This window comes from Periplaneta americana, chromosome 2, assembly GCF_040183065.1.
Source record: "Periplaneta americana isolate PAMFEO1 chromosome 2, P.americana_PAMFEO1_priV1, whole genome shotgun sequence".
Classification (NCBI taxonomy): domain Eukaryota; kingdom Metazoa; phylum Arthropoda; class Insecta; order Blattodea; family Blattidae; genus Periplaneta; species Periplaneta americana.
Window position 1 is genome coordinate 4,006,276 of NC_091118.1, and position 21,938 is coordinate 4,028,213.

Below are 21,938 nucleotides of genomic sequence, written 5' to 3' on the forward strand. Positions count from 1 at the left end.
CCCTTTCTCCGACAATTAGACACAATGACAAACAATCAGAACACCGAAGCCACTGGTGCAGACCACAGCGACAACGACAAGCAACAACAGTCCCACACCTTAAATATCGACATGCTAGCAGTCTGATACACACAGCAGATCTCTGCGCACACGTGTACCACGCCACTGAAGATGTCCACCGGAGCAGTGGACGAAACATTTGGTTGTAACACCGACAGACTGATGCATATTGTTTATATTCACATGAAATAATTGAAACATAATTAAATATTTTTCCTTTTTGTCATATTTCCCCGATTTTTAGCACATAAAAATAAAAATATAAATATAAATACCTAAAAATTCGAGTCCTAATAATAATGAAGACTTGCTCGCAATTAACCATCAGTTGAGTGCTGTTGTCGCATAAGCCATCATGCTGGAGAGCCAGGTTTGAGGAAGAACTATAAAACTTGAGTAATTAGAGCATAATATATATTGGAGACAAACATAATTAGTGCCTTCAAAACTCAATTAGCTATATTTTCTGACAAACGTTTGGAACACCTGGTGTAGTGTGGCAACATTAGTACTATCGCCGCGCTCTCATGCTTAACATGCCAGCATCATACAATAACGTGTGGTGTACTTTTAAAACATAATTTTTACCATAGAATAACTCTTCTCGGGTTCTCAGCCAGGTGAGTTGGAGATCAGCTTCCAAGCTTTCGACGGCTAGCTCTGCCATCTTCTTCAGGGACTTCCTCAGATGGCAGAGCTAGCCGTCGAAAGCTTGGAAGCTAATCTCCAACTCACCTGGCTGAGAACCCGAGAAGAGTTATCAAACGCCGGGAAAGCCTCAAGTCATACATAATTTTTACCGACCGATTGTTACTCTGTAGGTTTCACTCTAAGCGTCATGTTGTCACGTCTACTTCCTCGATAAGAATAAGCACTAGTTTGTTATATTGTTAAATGGCTATTATTATTATTATTATTATTATTGTAATTAGTATTATTATTTCATATACAAGTATGTTAACATTCTTAACTCTTAATAACAACTCTTTAATAATAATTTTTAATCACATACCTTAATGTTCGTCCTCAGCACAAAACATTGCAAGCTCGGTTTTAGTCCACGTGGATTAGACAAGTGGGTGTCATTTAATAATGGAAGCAGCTTATTGGTTGCAATATTGAAATTGAGGTGAGTGATTGGAGCGGCGACATAAGAAATTGAAAACAATAATGCAATTAAATTTCAAAGACCTGCCGAATATTATGCACGAGGCCACTCAAAGACCTGCCGAATGTTAACCATGAGAGCGCGGCAGTAATACCGCTAAGTAAAATTCCTTTTTAAATTTTATTAATTCTGTTCTGTGCGTGCACTTATTTTATAATCGGAACTTTTTTTTTTAATTCTGCATATATTATAGTCTAGGCTCTAACACTATCGCTTGCTGGGAGCCAATGTGTGGGAAGTATGTAGACAGCTGTATCACACTGAACACTGGCTCTGCGAAAAAAAAAAAAAAAAAAAAAAATGAAATTTCGATTGAAGATTCAATATGTTCACGCCACTGTAAACGAATTTTTCACAATTTTATCATTGCCACAACACATTTAATTTCTTACTGTATTATATATTATATAAGTATGGATATATGCGGGCATATAACTCTCCTAGTGATCACAATTAATTTTCACTACTCCATACTATAAATCCAAACGATTTTCAAGGTATTTTAGGAATGTTTTCTAGTGGCGCATGCATATTGAACCTTTACAGAATTCCGTAAAATTAATATGAAAAAGTGTATCCCCATATTTTATATAAGAAAAATGTAATAAATAAAAGTTCTTAAACAGAGTTCACCATATGTTTCAATATAGTAACAAGATCCTCTCACATTTTATTTGTTTTATTATGTAATCGGGCATGAAATGTGACGTAGGATTTGGAAGAAAAATATTTGTTGCATTGCTTACACTGATATGGCTTTTCTCCAGTGTGAGTTCTTATATGTTTTCTTAGAACACTGCCATCTGAAAAACGTCTATTGCAATACTGACATTGGTAGGGTTTTTCGCCAGTGTGCGTTCTAGAATGTTTCACAAGCGCACTCGAATGACAGAACGATTTATCACAACGATCACATTTGTATGGGTTTTCACCAGTATGTGTCCGTGAATGAACTACGAGGTTAGTGGCCAAAGAGAATCGTTTTTTGCAATACTCACACTCGTATGGCTTTTCACCGGAATGTGTTCGTGTATGTATTAATAATGAATTATTGTATGAAAATTTTTTACCGCATAATTCGCAGCTGTACGGTTTTTCACCGGTATGGATTCGCACATGTCTTTTTAGACCTTCTTTTCTAGCGAAAAATTTACTGCATTGGTTACAAGAGTACTGCTTGTCTCCTGCAATAGCTTTCATTTTTAGGTCTTCATCATTGCACTTTTTACACAAAAAATTCCCTGTCTCACTGTATATAAAAAATTTCTCACATCTGTCACATTTCAGGACATTGTCTTCGCTGGAAGAATTTGCAAGCTTCATATCTTCTGGTAACCTTCCGTCTACAAATTTCACTTTTTTCTCTCTTGCACTGTTTGAAATGCTCTGTTGATAAGGTAACGCAGCCCTGCAAAAACAGATTGTAATTACTTTTAATTTTTTCTGATGAATGAGATAATTTTCGAATTAAAAGAAAAAGATAAAAATGAAAACATCAGCAAAACACACACTGCATAGCCATAAATCTAATCTGAGACAAACACTAATAAGAAAGTTCAACAACCAACAAACTTATCCAAATGCCATTTGCTGCAAAAGACAAAAAGTCATCAAATCCACATGTGCATCTCGTCTGGCCTGGCAGACTAAACAAATGAATTCTTCAACACGAAAATGTCAGCAACAATGAATGGAATAACATAAAAATTAACAACAATTTAACATCTGCTGAAAATCACGAGGAATGGAATTATGACGTTGTCACCACAAGAACTTGCGAGTTCCTCTGTCCTGTGCAGTAAACACCACTTACAAGGAGAGGACACGCTCTGTATATCACAGAATTAAATCAGATCTTGTGACATGAAAGTACAAGACGTACTGTTTAAATTCACACCTGGTATGGGTGGCCAATGACCCCTCGTTTTGGAAATATTGGCTATTGTTTGTGACATACTTCCGTTAGGTACCTAATAGGGAAGCATTAGACTGTGTAAGGGCGTAGCTCATGTGGTTGGATGCTGAGTTGTCATCCAGGCAACCAGAGTTCGAATCCTAATGCCTTCTCATTTTTTAAACCTTGATATTATTATTATTATTATTATTATTATTATTATTATTATTATTATTATTATTATTATTATTATAATTCACGTTGAGTTGTCAGTTCCTATATTCAAAGCCATGTTGAAATATGCGTGGTATGCATCAAAATTAATAAACGAACGAGAAGTGTTTGTGAATGTGAAGGATATCTGTTTCGCAGCAGAAGTGCGGAAAAATGTGTGTGACTGTGGACAACCTTCTTTCATTTGCTGTGCATGGTGCAGGAAATATGTATGCTTTGTGTGTTTTTATGACATCATAATGAATCGGGTACAAAATAAAATGGAATAGCTGCTACAGAAATAGAACAGACGCCAGTGACACATCTTACCTTCCTACGTGAGCAGTATTTCATTGTTTATCCTTTACAATACAATGTTAGTTAATTAGTAATTTGTTTAAAACATGATGAAGCATTTAATACATTGAGAACTATGATATAGGTATGTGAATCGATAACTGTGATCACAATATTAATCATTATTAAAAGAAAAAAAAATAGAAACAGTTAAGATTCGAACTCAGGTTGCCTGGATAACAACTCAGCATCCAACCATATGGGCTACGCTGTTACACAGTCTAATGCTTCCCTATTAAGCACCCAATGGAAGTATGTCACAAACAACAGCCAATATTTCCAAAACGAGGGGTCATTGGCCACCCATACCAGGTATGACTTTAAACAGTACGTCTTGTACTTTCATCTCACACAATCTTATTCCATTCGGTGATATAAAGAGCATGTCCTCTCCTTGTGAGATACATTTATTAATTGTTAGTTATTGAGTTATCAAACTCTTAACAGAATAGTTCATGTCGGACACCATGTATTTTAAGACTTACTTACTTACTTGCTTTTAAGGAACCTGGAGGTTGATTGCCGCCCGCCATTGGTCCCTATTCTGAGCAAGATTAATCCAGTCTCTACCATCATATCCCACCTCCCTCAAATCCATTTTAATATTATCCTCCCATCTTGTATTTTAAGACAGCAACTCAAAATTAAAACATTTCAACTACATGCAAAAGATGAACTTAAAAAGTAATACCTTGCACTACCATTCCATAGAATCTTGAGGACGGAACAAACTGTGGTATTGTTTTTTTTTTTTAACATTATGAACAAAAGAGAGCGAGTTAAAAAACTCCCCAAATCACCTTTTCCGAAATGTGTCTTTTTTATTTAAATGTATTGATTTGGATATATTTCATCCAGTTCTGGAAAGAAGTATCCACGCTCCTAACATATTTGGACAGCCTTAAAATATTCAGTCATTTCAATATAATTCCAAGTCCAGGATTTGGTAGGCTCAAGAAAGTAGAACAAATGTTCCCAGTTCGAGGACATTCTTTCCTACCTTGTGACCAGCATTTTGCGGTCATTAAAAAAATGAAAAGAAATGTTGAGTCCATGGAAATGTATCAAGGATGGATTCAGTTAGTTGAAAAGAAAAATTTCCTGTTTATACTGTAAAAGGTAATGAAATAATTGATATTCAGAATGAATGTAAAATATGTTTAAGGGCAGTGTCACTATAAATAAGGAAAAGCTTACTGTAACAAAATACAAGCAATTCAGGTTCAGTAGGGACCATGTTGATGTAGTTTGTATTGATACCACAATGAGTGGCATATCCCACAACATTTCAGAGTATTGAAACTTAATTCAGGGCCTGTAATTCGCTCCCAGAAAGCTTACAAAGGTCAGATTCCTATAAATGAAAAGAAATTGAATTGTGTGAAATCTCTGATGAAATTCTTACATAATGATACTGTGAATTACATTCAGTCACTTGTTGGTACTAGTGGTAATGTTAATGAGGATGGAGATTATGACCATGAATGTCAGTTTATAGGCTTCATGTAATTCTTTACCCTTAATACACCTAATTAGCCTCTCTTCAATGCTTTTCCTTCATAAAAAAGTGAGTGATTTCAAATGTGTCTCATGTCCACAATCTTCAAATGTCGTTTAATAAGTTCTTAATGCACAAACTGATATAAAAACTTATGGAGCAATTGATATGATATCATTTTAAAACATGATACTTGAAAAATTAAGTTTGTTTTAAAAAATACAGATTTACACAGTTTTTTCATTCCTGAAAATTTTACTTCTCTGAACTTTGGGAGTTTCTGAACTCACCATATCAAATTTTAAAAGAACTTAGGCTTTAAGATTGATTGCAGATCTGAGAATGATATAAATGATTGTATAGATTGTAAGAAAATCTGTAGACGAAATTGTAACTACTATTCTCAATAATTGCACCACATACATCACAATCTTTAACTGCATTTTTTTTATTAGTTTTATATATATATATATATGTGTGTGTGTGTGTGTGTGTGTGTGTGTGTGTGCGTGTGTGTGTGCGTGTGTGTGTGTGTGTGTGTGTGTGTGTGTGTGTGTGTGCGTGTGCGTGTGTTATCAGTCCTGTCAATTTCCTTTTGTGTATGTATGTACAGTACACACACATATTAATTGTATCATTTCTATATATTAAGTGTATCTCTGTTAATTGTTGATTAACTTAACACCAAATATTGTGAGTATAGAGTCCTAAGAAGCTAACTCTGTTGAGAGGTAGTTTTTTATTTTTATTTTATTTGGTTATTTTACGACGCTGTATCAACATCTAGGTTATTTAGCGTCTGAATGAAATGAAGGTAATAATGCCGGTGAAATGAGTCCGGGGTCCAACACCGAAAGTTACCCAGCATTTGCTCATATTGGGTTGAGGGAAAACCCCGGAAAAAACCTCAACCAGGTAACTTGTCCCGACCGGGATTCGAACCCGGGCCACCTGGTTTCGCAGCCAGACGCGCTGACTGTTACTCCACAGGTGTGGACAAGAGGCAGTTTATTAAATAAATAATAGAAAAATTAAATACAGGCAGAGAATGACACAAAATAAAATATGGCTTGGAGTAATGTTTAGCATACCTAACCATGAAACAGTGGCGGCTCCTGCATAGTTCTTAAGAGGAGGAAAGAAATTAACAGCACTAAATGACACCTTTTTGAATGAAACATGCTACAAATTAGCCTACATGCATACATATAAGACCAGGTGGTGTTGAGATTGGCCTTCCCTTCTGTATAGCAATAATCTGTTCTCGTAAACTGAGTTTCCTAAATTGTCCAAAATATATTATGATTTCACTTCCATTCATTGTTGAATAATTGCACAAATTAACAATTACAAGGAAATTCACAACCTTGTAGCATTTTTCGAGCACACGTGATGGAAGAGACTAGCTACTAACTCTTAACCTGAACCGTTTTACGGAAATGGAAATGGGAATGGGAAATAATCTGAGGAAAGCAAGAACACTGCACCCACCCACGTGGTCTGTGTTGCCACATGTGCATTTTACAAGTTCAGTGTCACATACTTTTGAAGAATGTCAGTTCTTGTAAAGTCATACTATCATTATTGTTCAAACCTGCCGGTAGCTGATTAATTTTTTATGTTAAAATGATGTAGTTTGGAGTACCTACTTTCAGTTTCAAATGTATTTGTACAAAACTGACAACTTGGCTGTTGCCCTGTCTAGTAAACAATGAACAGAAGTGAATTTCAGGGGCCAACTACGTAGAACTACTTCCTCATTGTTTTACATAAACCCGACTTTAACTTTCAAATATCCACAAAAGTTTCAAACCATGAATAGTAGCCTATATAAAGTGCAATGAATAATATTTTTGATTTATAATTACAAAAAACGTTTATATGGTGTCTTTCATAGCTTTGTGTTAAAACTGTTTTTATTGTGCCTCCTCCTAGATGTGTTATAGTCCGGTTGAATGCAGCATCGTTAGATGGCAGCAGTAGCGAGCTTGCTGCATGACCAGTCTGTTTCTATTTCCCACCCATGACTGATTCAGAGGAGGATCTCCTCCCTCTCTGTTCATTCACTTGCTTTAAAACTCTGCTTCTTTCTCTGGCCGCTAGTGCGCTGTTGTCTGTGTGTGTTAACTGCAGTAGAGGAGGAATGGAGTGCCTTTCCTCTACAAAGACAATCTCCCATCTTTCTCACAGTTTTCTATAGCACATGAGCGCGCAATCAACCCAGTTTTTCTTATAGCTGTGAACTTAAAAATGATCGAATCTTCCTTGAATTCAAGACACACATTTTATTTGGTATTTACTTTCAAAAGAAGAAAATGTGAGGAGGACGTTCCTCCCTTCCCTCCCCCAAGGAACCGCCACTGCCATGAAACTAACGGGCCCTGGTTCAAATCGTGGATGGGACAAGTTACCTGGTTGAGGTTTTTTTTCTGGGATTTTCCCTCAACCCTTTAGCCTAAGAGCAAATGTTAGTTAACTTTTGGCACTGGTTCCTGGACTCATTTCGCTGGCATTATCACTTTCATCTCATTCAGATGCTAGATAACCAGAGTAGTTGACAAAACATTGTAAAATAAATCACCAAAAAATATATATATTATGTCGTGGCTACATTTCCCTGTTAATATCATCAACAATAAACTAATATTAGCTTTGGTTTTCGTATCTTTTCCAATATTCCCTATTTACTGGCAGTCTCTTCGAATTCTTTCCCCAGGGCTTTTTGAGAATTTCATGTTCTCATCTTAAGTTTGGTCTTCCTCTCTGATTTTACAATAAAAATCTCCTTTTTTTTTTTTTTTTAAGTGATCTTCCTCAATTCTAGTCACATGACCAGTCCACCATAATCTACTAATTTTAATAATATTATGTCTTACTATACCTAGTTCATTATACAGAAATAGTGTCTCTAAATTAGACTAACAAACTTTGGGTTCAGATACATATTCTCTTCATTCATTCATTCATTCAGAGTTCTGCCCAAGGGCAGGTCTTTCACTGCAAACCCAGCTTTCTCTACTCTTTTCTATTTTCTGCCTTCCTCTTAGTCTCCTCATACGATCCATATATCTTAATGTCGTCTATCATCTGATATCTTCTTCTGCCCCAAACTCTTCTCCCGTTCACCATTCCTTCCAGTGCATCCTTCAGTAGGCAGTTTCTTCTCAGCCAGTGACCCAGCCAATTCCTTTTCCTCTTCCTGATCAGTTTCAGCATCATTCTTTCTTCACCCACTCTTTCCAACACAGCTTCATTTCTTACTCTTATATAACACTTTTTTGTTGAAAGGTTATTACATACACCTTCATCCTTAAAACATTTGTAAGCGTAATAAATTTTATTACCCCATACCCTTAATTCCTATTATGGAGGGGAAAAAAAATGCCTACAGAGTATATTTTTTTTTAATTGTGGAACTTAAAAATTTTCGTTTTACTACTTGTACCAAACTGCTATTTAAAAAAATTACTCCAACGTTTTTAATAATTGGTACTACTTTTTTTTTTATCTTAAATGAAATGTTTTTCTTTTTGTATTTCATTTCTGTAAAGATAGGTTAAAGATTGAGATACAGTTTGTTGCTTTCACTAAGAAAAATGGCCATACAACATTTCATGAAATGTTCTAATTATAATTAATTGTGGAAGATGTGATGTAAGCAGTTTTCAACAACAGTTTTGAGAAAACGAGCAATAAAATTACAGATTGCTGATTGAACTGTGTTTGCATGGCATGACATTTCAACGCATAACTTGGTCTATTTTACGGACATCTTAACATTTCCTTCACAGATATAAAGCTAGAGTTCATATTAAATTAATACAATAAAAATGAACACTGAATTTTCTCTTTTCCCCTTTGAAGGTGCATGTAAAGCCTTTGTAAAAAATGGGGTGTGATGTTTTGTTTCAGTTTTTAGGTCATTAACTTGTGGTAGTGCACCGTAACTGTTATAAATGTTGACGACAATAAATATCACATTACGTCATTAACTAGGCGATTATCATTCAGGACAAGATAGAGGTAATAAGTTATTAATTAATTAGTTAATTTAAAGAAAACAATGTTACAGTTACTCATTTGATCCAAAGAATGAACAAAAAGAAAAGGAAGAACACACTCTGCCAGGTTAAATAAAGCCATTATTATTATTATTATTATTATTATTATTATTATTATTATTATTATTATTATCTCTTTCTCCGCTCTACAGATGTATAAAATATGCTAATTTGCATGGATTAAGCTTAGATCCATTTAATCTGTAGTACACACTTTTTCAGTTTATCATGATATATCCTTATTTGTTATTATTGTTAGATATTGCTATTTATTTTGTTGCATTTGATCAATGATTAATGATGACTATTATATTGATTGTATTCCATCTCACTGCCATTTCTATCATTCATTCTCTTCATTATTTCTTCTGTTTTGTTTTGTATCTTGTGCTAAACTGTAATTGGCCTTGTGCTGTTGTTTTGCAAGTTAATAATCTAAATAAATAAAATTATTATTATTATTATTATTATTATTATTATTACTGCAGTGTTAAATTAACAGTCTGTACCCAAAACACTGCACCTCATTTGTTCCTTAAAAAAGTGTTTAAAAAAGGTTATCTGTTCGATCCTTAAGGTTGTCAGTCCAATTTAGTGACACCCTATATAGGTACTGTATTACCTCCATTTGTAGCTCAGTTGGTAGAGCAGCTGGCTACGGACTGAAAGGTCCGGGGTTCGATTCCAGGTGGTGGCAGGATTTTTTCTTGTTGCCAAACTTTCAGAACGGCCCCGAGGTTCACTCAGCATCCTATAAAATTGAGTACCGGGTCTTTCCCGGGGGTAAAAGGCGGTCAGAGCGTGGTGCCGACCACACCACCTCATTCTAGTGACGAGGTCATGGAAAGCATGGGGCTCTACCTCCATGCCCCCCCCAAGTGCCTTCATGGCATGTTGCAGGGATTCTTTACCTTTTTTTTTTACCTTTTTATTACCTCCATTACTTCCCATCCAATCCCCTGTGTTATACGAGTACGTACAGTACATTATTTTACTGAAAAATAATTTTAATAATTTTCTGTATTGGTCATATGCTGTTAGTAACTAAGGTACAATTCAAAGGGAGCTCGCCTGCTAGAGTAAACAGTCTTTTATTCCTACCCATCAGTGTTCAGTGACTTGTCCGATATTAAAATTAAGCTTCAAGAGAACAGAACACTCTTGTTGTACCCTAGTCTGAACTTTTAATGTATTTCACTTTTCCTAAAGTTACAGCCTACCCTTATCCTGGAGACATAAGCACGGTTCTTTCATTTTCTTCAAGGATTTATTACCATTTTACTCACCTCAAAACACCGACATTATCTGACACTTCGTCTTCAGCAACTTCCTTCTTAACTTCAGGTAGATAGTCTGACTCTGCCTGTAATAAGAACAGTGACAATATATATGTATGTACAGTTTCCCTGGAAAATAATGAGACGATTGAATATTCCTAAGTCTCAGATGTAAAACACTGCGCATGATCAGAGACCAGAGCACTGATACACAAGATAACGAATACTGAGTTACTTAGATTCAGGCTATCTGGTTTGTTACTAGCATCGTTCCGAAATTCACTTCAAAAACTGCAAAAAATATGATAATATTACGTAAATAAAAGATAATTATATACATAAATCGAGTAGTTAAATCGACAATGGACCTTCATGACTAGATCGATACTCCGCACAGAAAGGAAAGCTTTCGTGCCGTTTCAATAGCTCAGACGCTAAGACTTCTGCATCTCGTGTAGAAGAGTGAGAGTTCGATTCTTAGTCTACATCAACGATTTTTTTTTGTCTAAATAACGTTGAAATAGCTAAGTAACGTTGAAATAGAGTTTTACAAAGAACTGAGATTAAGTGTTAATGATCACAGACAATACAAAATTACAAGTTATAATATTATAAACGTTAATCTAATGAATGCATTTATATACACACATATACAATGTAAATGCATATATATTAAAAACTAACAATTAAAATGAAACTAAAAAATATTCCTAAGCCACACAGACAAACTTTTACAAAGGTTTAGAGTCCTTAGGCTACGTCATTTGTTGAGTAATTATTACAATATTTTATTAGTAGCTTTCCCAAATGTGTAATAAATGCACTCGCACAAAACAATTTTTGTTAAAAGTGTGGCTTTGGATTATTTTATTCTCACCCCTTCAGTTGATTTTAACTATTTTATCTACGTGTTTGCAATAGTGTTTAATTTAATGTGCTTTCAACTTTATTCATATTATGATTGAATGAAAAAGCACTGTTGCAGTTATTGACTGATTACATATATTAATACTAATTATTAAATGCAATCTGTTAAGTAACTAATTGCAGTATCTTTTGCAAAATCTTGAATGTTTAAGTTGTCAATAATATTTCTGTACTATATACTATAAGACGTTAAAAGAATTTTCAATAGATTTGGGATCCTCTACTTTATAATCACTGGTTTTAATGAAAAAATATTTTCTTTCTTAGGATATCTACAAGTTCAACTTTAATAATATTCCGAACAGCTTTAATTGCATTATCTGAATTTTATAATTTTCTATTCAAATGTATTCTATTTCCCTCTTTCATAATTGAAAAAGAAAAGGATATCCACCTATGCCCACCGACGCCATCGAAATTAGAGACGAATTGTGGGATCAAGTTGTTGACACCTGGGAAGATCTCGCCGGGGATTAGAACTTATTCCACAATCTCGTGACATCCATGCCGGACTGACTTAGAGCTGTAATAGAAGCTGATGGCATGTGGACAAGATTTTAAGTTAACAGGTCTCTTTTTGTTTCGTATGATTTTTGTTTGAGGAAGAATACTTTTAACTTCCAAGTAAGATTTTTTTTTTTTTGACGAGGTTCAGCCCACTTGTAAGACCCAGAAATTGGGCATAAATTATTCATATTTTTCGACAAATTAGATAGTCGAGGAACTGTGAAGGAATTAATTACACCTGAATAAAAAAAAAGTTTTACCTGGGATCGAACACGAGACATTTCGGTTAAGCAGTGGAACCGACATGCTACTATATGAGCTACCGAGAAAAGACAGTGACAGCAGCAGTCCAGAATGTAGATCCCTTAGCAGGCATTTGACATTCGGTACAGAGAAGCAATAATATTTTGTGACCCGAGCTATGTTGTGAAATCCTGGCCTTAAATGGCTGTCTTCTTCGTGATCCTTATTCTGGTCCTTGTCCTTGTTGTGGTCCTTGTAACAATTCTTGTTGTATTGTCATGAAACGTATCGTTACGTCGATATCGAGTGAACCGCGCTGTAGAACTTTAACTTCCGACGACCAAGAGTCGTCTCATTCCTTTTAAGGGTAACTGTACAGTATCTTCATTCTAGCAATAAAAAATATTATTATTATTATTATTATTATTATTATTATTATTATTAATTATATTACTGGTTGTTCTGTATGGCTGTTAAACTTGGACTCTCACTTTGAGAGAGAGAAAAGAGATTGAGGGTTTTTGAGAATTAGATTCTTAGGAAAATATTTGGGGCTAAGAGGGATGAAGTTACAGGAGAATGGAGAAAGTTACACAACGCAGAACTGCACGCATTGTATTCTTCACCTGACATAATTAGGAACATTAAATCCAGACGTTTGAGATGGGCAAGGCATGTAGCACGTATGGGCGAATCCAGACATGCATATAGAGTGTTAGTTGGGTGGCCAGAGGGGAAAAGACCTTTGGGGAGGCCGAGACGTAGATGGGAAGATAATATTAAAATGGATTTGAGGCAGGTGGGATATGATGATAGAGACTGGATTAATCTTGTTCAGGATAGGGACCAATGGCAGGCTTATGTGAGGGCGGCAATGAACTTCCGGGTTCCTTAAAAGCCATAAGTAAGTAATATTAGTATTATTATTATTATTATGATTATTATTATTATATAAAAAATCACATCTACTAATAAACTATTACAATCATTTTCAGAAAGGAACCACTGTGTAAACACAAAAATGACTTATGTAATGAGTACCGAGTTCTAGGAAACTACCAAATATTAAATCACTAACTTCCACTGATTAGCTTCTGAGGAGTTCAAATAAAACAAACAATTTTCTTTACATAAATATCTTTCTCTTTGGTTCTTTCCGAAGACGGTTCATTGGGCATTCACATAACCACTATACCAACTCACCTCGGTTTCAGTGTTCACCGCTACAAATATGAAGGGCACTGCAGCTGCTTCCTCCTCCTTCACCTCCTCCTCCTCCTCCTCCTTGAATTCATTGTGTGATTTAGATTCATTTGCAACTTCTCCAAAAATGCTGGACTGTGTTTGTAATCCGTCGACTGTCAAGGGCTCCACTTTTATAACCTCCATCTTGACCTACACACAAGAATTCACAACACTATAAACACAAGCATATGCAGTAGTGGCAAAAAAAAAAAAACCGGACCGACCCTTGTAGCTGATTTCAGAGCCTTGTTCACTCCAGAGCACGATAGACTGGTAACTAACACTTTCGTGGTTCGAATCCTGCCTGGGAAGGAAACTTTTTTTTTTTGTTCCTTATTCAAATTTATTCCCAATACTTTTCTATTGCTGGTAAAATTCATGTTCTGGGAATAATAAGTTAATTAAGTAGTAAAATATCGCTGCAATCGAAAAGTATTGGGAATAAATTTGAATAAGCAACAAAAAAAAAAGTTTCCTTCCCAGGCAAGATTCGAACCACGAAAGTCTTAGTTACCAGTCTATCACGCTCTGGAGTGAACAAGGCTCTGAAATCAGCTACAAGGGTCGGTCCATTTTTTTTTTGCCACTACTATACACAAGTACACTCATGAATAACGAAAGTAATGACTACGTGCAATATTTTATTTGTCCAGAATATTATTTATCACCAGACAGTACATGTAATTCCACTATCAATACAAGCCAAGCCATTTATAACAAATGACAATACAAACAGAATCACAACAGTAGTACATGGCCTACTGATATACTCAAAGATCCTACAAATGTGTACTGATCTAGATGTTGAAGCTACAGTATCAGAACCATCTTCAGTTACAAGCCAGAGCATGGATATGTTTGGCAACACTGAGTGGATGCGAAATAGGGCACAATTTTTGACAGCATAGTGCTTTGGTTTCGTTGTCACTGTACATTTTAGACATTAATATATACAAAAGTACGTGGATATCATCAAAATTCAGAGTATTGATGTATGTAATTTATTACAGAATCCGAAATAGTATTTTATTTGAGTTTCAGAATACCACACAAGTACTTACATACAAAGAATATGCGTTAAAATAACTTTAAAAAATTAGAAGCATACGTGCTTTTATTTATGGTATAAGGACAAATAAATAAATACATAAAGAAATGTTATCTTGTACAAAAAATAAATAATTAAATAAAGCAATAACAATGTGTCAGAAAATCAGTCCCATTCCGAGGCTTATCGTTAGGTTTCGTAACAAGCGGTCTTTTACGGTGATGGGTTGTTAGGCCTTCGCCCAACCCCCAAGCTGGAGGACCATTGCTGTCCACGATTGCTTATTCAATATATTCGCAGCTATCCTCCATATCTGGAGGCCGTTAGAATTTGTAAAACATTTATATTACCAGTTGTTCTGTATGGTTGTGAAACTTGGACTCTCGCTTTGAGAAAGGAACAGAAATTAAGGGTCTTTGAGAATAAGGTGCTTAGGAAAATATCTGGAGATAAGAGGGATGAAGTTACAGGAGAATGGAGAAAGTTACACAACGCAGAACTGCACCCATTGTGTTCTACACCTGACATAATTAGGAACATTAAATCCAGACGTTTGAGATGGGCAGTGCATGTAGCATGTATGGGCGAATCCAGAAATGCATATAGAGTGTTAGTTGGGAGGCCGGAGGGAATAAGACCTTTGAGGAGGCCGAGACGTAGATGGGAGGATAATATTAAAATGTATTTGAGGGAGGTGGGATATGATGATAGAGACTGGATTAATCTTGCTCAGGATAGGGACCAATGGCAGGCTTATGTGAGGGCGGCAATGAACCTCCGGGTTCCTTAAAAGCCAGTAAGTAAGTAATAATGACGTACTTTCACAGTACTCTATTTCAATCAATTAATCAGTATGTAGCTAGTAAATTAACAATGTTTTGCTGCTTTATGTTGTTTTCCCTCTAACATGAAAGCTCTAGGATATCATGTACATTTTAATCTCATACAATTATCTGTCGCGCTTTTCTACCAATATTTCAGATGCCTAGGAAGCCAGTTTTGGTTTGAACCTGGCCAGTTACCATAACAATACTGTTCTAAATTATTTGTTATACACTTTTTAAAATGTAATTTTAAATAAATATAACTACAGAAGACAAATTAAGAATATAAAATCTGCAAAATAAAACAATTTATAAAATATGTTGTTTTCTAATGCCAGGCATTTGACAATAAAGTCATTTGACCTCTTGTACTCCAATATTTTTCAAAGATATTGTCATGGTTAGCCACTGACGCACATATTTTTGAGATGTTCTGAATTCATTTCTTGGTTTGAGTTGCATAATGGACAGTTAGGAGACTGATATATTCCAAAAATAAAAAATATATATAATATAAATATATAAAATATAAACAAAGGAAACTATCGACATATAATAATAAATACAGTTAGGCCAAGCAGGTTATAAAGATTCCGGTATATGAAAAATTGCAGAAACATACCTTTGACATAATACGTAACGAAACACATAATTATCTATTAAGTATGTGACAATTAGCCTAAACTTAATTGAACTTAAAATCCTGTAAATACTAAGTGAAAAGAAACATGTTTATAATTAAAAAAAAATAAATCTTGAAAACTAACAGAGTGAGTGTGTGCATATACAAATTATAGATGGCTCTCACATATTATAGCAGACATTCAGAGTCTTCAACAGAACTAAAACAATTCTGATGGGATCGTAGAATAGGCGTTTACAATGAACCACCACCTTTATAATTACCTCAGCAACTTTATTGATAAATATAAATATAATATTCAAGATTGGAATGTCATTGGACTTATGTTTGGTGTGCGAGGAACAATTCCCAAATTTACATTGGAGATCCTCAGAAAATTAAAGGTTCCTGACAAGACTCTTCAGACAATTGCATAAACTATTTTAAAATCTTCACTGAACATCATCAATCACCATCTCTATTCATCTTTATAATATTCAATGTATATTATTTATTTTTGGGCAGCCGGGTAGCTCAGTTGGTAGAGAAGCTGGCTACGGACTGGAAGGTCCGGGGTTCGATCCCAGGTGGTGACAGGATTTTTTCTCGTTGCCAAACTTTCAGAACAGCCCTGAGGTTCACTCAGCCTCCTATAAAATTGAGTACCGGGTCTTTCCCAGGGGTAAAAGGTGGTCAGAGCGTGGTGCCGACCACACCACCTCATTCTAGTGCCGAGGTCGTGGAAAGCATGGGGCTCTACCTCCATGCCCCCCCAAGTGCCTTCATGGCATGTTACGGGGATACCTTTACCTTTTACCTTTTTTTTTTTATTATTTATTTTTAATAAATTTTTATCGTTTTGATAGCCACCACATCGTGTCACAGAATATTCTCTTTTAAAATTTCATTATGTATTTTTTTAACATTAATTTACATTTTCTTTTTTGTTCATTTGAATTGATTAGGATGCCGATATTTTAAATCCAAGATTTGGACGGCTATCATGATGATATTCTATGGCAGGCAAGAACCTACAACTTGGCTGGAATTTTTCTGCTAGGCTACAAATCTCTTGAACCTCACAAGAGAAAAAGCAATAAACGCAACTTCATCATGAAGAGGAAAAGACAGTACCAGTATAAAGCATTTTCTTAAATGTTAGTTATTAAATACAACAATCTAATAGTTTCTGTAAAATATGCCTTTAATATTTACCACAGGACATGTTTCACTTTATCACTTTTCCATATTAAATTCACTTTCGGAACCAGAACTGAAAACTGTCCTCCTGTAACACTCTACAACAAAGAACTTCCTGAAACAGACGATGTTAAATATTTAGGTATGCATTTAGATCGCCACTTAACATGGCGAAAACATATTTAAACTAAACGTAAAGAATTAAATTTTAAAACATAAAAAATCTATTGGTTATTGGGACCTAAATCAAAACTGTCATTAGAAAATAAACTTATTGTTTATAAAGCCATACTGAAACCAATCTGGGCATACGGCATCCAACTGTGGAGAACTGCTAGCAACTCAAACATTGAAATACTACAGAGGTATCAGTCCAAAACTTTACGTTCCATTGTCACTGCACCATGGTATGTACGTAATGATGTCATTCATCATGACCTCAACATTTCAACTGTGAAAGAAGAGATCTCTAAGTTCAGCAAAAAATACCTGCACCGATTAAATCAACATCCGAATCATCACGCATTAAATTTGCTGGATAATAGTCAGACAATAAGAAGACTTAAAAGGACCAGTGCTCTTGACCTTCCATTCATTTTTACTACAGCTATTTCAAACATTGTTATTTTTCTTTTGGAGTGTTGTCATGGGATAACATCTCCACTCATGTCATATTCCTTTATAATATTTACTTATTGTCTATTGTAGACAGATTGTAAATGTGGCATAAGTGTTCTTAAAAAAAATATATTAAATTCAATAACGCTACATTGACATTGCTAAAAAGCCAATGCATGTTGTGGAAAATGGTACGAGATAGAGAAAATCTGAGCTCAGTTTTGGGTTCAGCACCCCAAGATACAATAAATGTAGCATACATTTGTAGAAAAGTTTTATGACCCTTAATTTTGCAGGCTTTTGTTAATAATTCCTTCTGTAACAATTGCATAAATTAATGATAATATGCATATTATACAATAAGCATTCTATATTGAAGAGAATTATAAAGTGATGAATAATTGGCACAAAAACACACACATACATACACACGAGCTCAGAATTCACCCTTCTGAGAATTTCAGGTCCATCTAGTTTCTTTTTCACTTAATTTCGAATTATTTATGAAAAGTTTAACTAAAAAAAAACTCAATTAATAAACAGCAAACTCATAATTGCTCTTGCCAAATCATATCACATCAATGTGGTGAGTATGCATATGATGATGATGATGATGATGATGATGATGATGATTATTATGATGATTATGATGATAGATTTTCTCCCCTAAAACTACACTACCATACTTGAAAACTTATTTTACAGAAATACTTAAATGTTTGTATTTCTATCCATTGGATAGCAGGATTTATGTACCCATAGAGGGATTTAACCCTAAGTTCACATTTTGGACTTTTACAGACAGACAGAAGTCCCTCGTGACGTATGCTTAGCATCATGTAATGGTAGTGGTGTACAAGCAGTACGTTATATGAAATTTTGTTAATGTTTCTTAACATGATACAGCCCTACATTGTGTAACACAGCTTGCTCTACACAGGGTTTTAACATGGGAAATCAAACTGCCACATTGGTCTAGTGCCTAGAGCACTGGACTTTTAATCCTGTAGACACGGGTTCAATCCCGGCATACTCCAGATTTATAACTTCTGTTGCACAAGCCAGTGGTCCAGGTAACACAGAAGTTTTCTCTGGGGGTTCCTGCTCCCCTGTGGCATCTCAAAAAATCTCCCTCACCATCTCATCTCATTGTGGGTGTAGTGTAGACCAGCCTGCTGTGGTGCACCCTGGGCAACCACTCTGTTGGTAAACTGGTCTACACAACTGGCTTCATATGAGTGGATGACCAACAGTCAAGTGCCCACCATTAGTAACAAAATAATAGTTATAATGGAAAATAATCATTTGTAAAACCTACTACCTTCCCCATACCTTATGTTTCATAGGAACATTTTATAAGGTAAAATGTTAAGGAATTAAAAGGCATCAAAATGCACCATTACTAAGTTCAGGGCAATTAAATTAATTAAATACAAATTATACTAAAATGTAGTAAATTGATTTGCTTTATTTAACTTGTTTCTTCTAGAGGCAATTGTTTTTTATTTCTGTTATATTCAACATCGAGTTTCATAGGGCCATGGCAGCACAAATAACACAAAATTAAAATAACACTGTTGATATATTAGGCAAAATCAAGCATACATGTACAATTTTATTTCATTAATTTCTCAAAATCTCTTAAGAAAATTAAATAGTGCATTCTGATGAACTTTGTCCTTTATAAAAAATATATATATTTTTTTTTTAATTTTAGTAGGTTATTTAGCGTCTGAATGAGATGAAGGTGATAATGCCGGTGAAATGAGTCCAGGGTCCAGCACCGAAAGTTACCCAGCACTTGCTCATATTGGGTTGAGGGAAAATACCGGAAAAAAAAAACCTCAACCAGGTAACTTATCCCGACCGGGAATCGAACCCGGGCCACCTGGTTTCGTGGCCAGACGCGCTAACCGTTACTCCACAGGTGTGGATAATTTTCTTTATAAAATATCAAATAAATGGGGAAAGCAGTATTTACAAATAATCGACTGCCCATGTTAAACGTTTATGAAAGTAAACTGTGTTACACATCATATACCACTATGTACACCTTTACAAAAATTATGTTTATCTTTTATTTTTATTGATTCGTATTTCTTCATTAGGGCTAAATAGTTAGGCCTACGTTAAGTCTGAAGAAAGGGTTCATAATTTACTTGATGGCCATTCTTAAAATATTTACTGGTACTCTACATTTACAACGCAATGTCCATACAGTTCAATTTTCAGTAGGACGAGACAAATCAACCTTAAGCCAAGGTACGGGTTCTAGCGTGAGGATGACAAATTTGTGATGAAAGATTCCGCTCCTACGTAATTTGTTAAACAAATGCAATCACTCTTGCGTCTTTGATTTTCGAACACTGCTCGGTGGAGCGAAGTTTTGTGTGCTAGCAATATTTATTAAGGTGTGTTAGTTTAATTTATTCGTGAAATTTATCCTTTAAGGAGTGTTAATTTATAGTGTATTAGGGAAATCGAATTTTACGATGAAGGCAGAAAGATTTTAGCAAGAATTATGTGTCATATGAACTTTTTAATTGTAATATGCGATACAAAAACTTTTGGATACGGATTTAGAACATGGAAGAAAGAACGTTTCGTTTACAAAGGTAATGTACTGTGTCTAAAAATGATTTCTTGTTTATTATTTGACTGCCATTTATGTATTTTGTTTGAAACTTATGCCAAACTAACAGAATCAGGGCAAATTGTGTGTTCAGGTATTTTTTTAAATCATTTCTCACTGCCTAGCTTCATACAATTCGCGCAAAATTAAGTATGATGGAAGGTCAATGAACCTTTGAAAAAGGAATGACATCATGGCGGATTATAAAAGAATGGCAACGGAAAATAATGTAATGTAAAGAAACGCCCGTTAGTCGCGAAGAGTTGACGATTTCTAAACTAACCATAATAATATAACGGCATGAAATATAAAATAGAAAACATATTAAGATATTATGTATTGCGAAATATGTGTTTTAGGAAATAATGGGGCATAAATAAGTAATGACATACAATGCTTGCGTACCGTGTCAAAAATGTCACTTGGTGGTAGCGAAAGAAATGGTCAGTGTGACGTTTATGAAGAAACGGGCAATGATTAAAGATTCTGGACCGTCCTTCTGTAAAGAAGTAAATATATAAATAGCTAAACAAAAAATGAAATGAATATAAATGTATTAATTGAATTAAGTAAATAATTAATGACTAAATCATTAAATAAATGTAAAAAATTCTTCCTCTACATTTAGCCTAGAGGCTACGCAAATTCAGTTGATTGACCTATAAGCATAGTAACAGCGTTTCGAATTTGCGTTAATAGTAATTTGTCAAAATTCTATTAATTTATTTATATAAATAGGCGTACTTTCAATTCCGAATGCTAATTGTAAAATTATTTGCTCCACGAGTGCCTAATTAGAATAAATTCTGCTTTAATAAAAAAAATATCACAGTACAGTACTATTTTTATTACTTATCAAGTTATTTCCCGTAATCTATGTGAATATAACTTTTAATTAGTTTGGGTTTATGCTAGTTTGTTGCAAAATAAAAGAAAATCTAGGATTATTTCATTTGAAGTGACGTGAAAAAAAATGGAATGCAACACAACAAGGAACAATTACTAATTTTATTCTTATAACACTGATTGGGCAAATAGAGATCGTAAACTGGTTCAGATTACATTAATATAAAGGTGCGCAGAAAGATAAAATGCAAACATGACAACATTCGCGTTCATATACAATGTAAACATAGAATATCACCGGTAACTTAACCTCAAATTAACCTGATAAAACAAAAATTTAGTTAGCTTACAGCAAGAATGTCAAATAGATCAGACCATATGTCGATAATCATCACATGACCCAATGGAATACTGTGACGTCACACCCCTAGCAACCGAGCGCCGTGTTTGAAAACAACTTTCCTGTTGCATCGCTAGGTGAAGTGCAATAAGAAAGATGGTTATGTGTTTTGCTCCAAAATGTTGTCAATACAGTAAGAGGAACAGTTGTTGATTCCCAAGGTTTGCCATATACTGAAAGACTGAAAAGAATTCATATACGGAATATAGGCCTAGGTGAAAACTCGTTATATCGTACATGTACGATCATAACCTCATCTAGGCTATATAAACTCGGAATGCAACATAATATGAAACGG

At 34.8% G+C, this 21,938-nt stretch overlaps 1 protein-coding gene across 2 annotated transcripts in view; it reads right to left on the bottom strand.

Annotated features, from left to right (window-relative positions):
• Positions 1–808: 808 nt before the first annotated feature.
• The window catches only part of LOC138711931 (zinc finger protein 25-like), a 77,544-nt gene continuing 56,414 nt past the window's right edge, over positions 809–21,938 (bottom strand). For both annotated transcript variants that reach the window (XM_069843235.1, XM_069843240.1), the window contains 3 exons: positions 13,409–13,600; positions 10,538–10,614; positions 809–2,636 (listed from right to left, as the gene is read on the bottom strand). In XM_069843235.1, the coding sequence (XP_069699336.1) occupies positions 1,892–2,636; positions 10,538–10,614; positions 13,409–13,600 (1,014 nt within the window). In that variant the 3' untranslated portion in view covers positions 809–1,891. The remainder of the gene's footprint in view (positions 2,637–10,537; positions 10,615–13,408; positions 13,601–21,938) is intronic.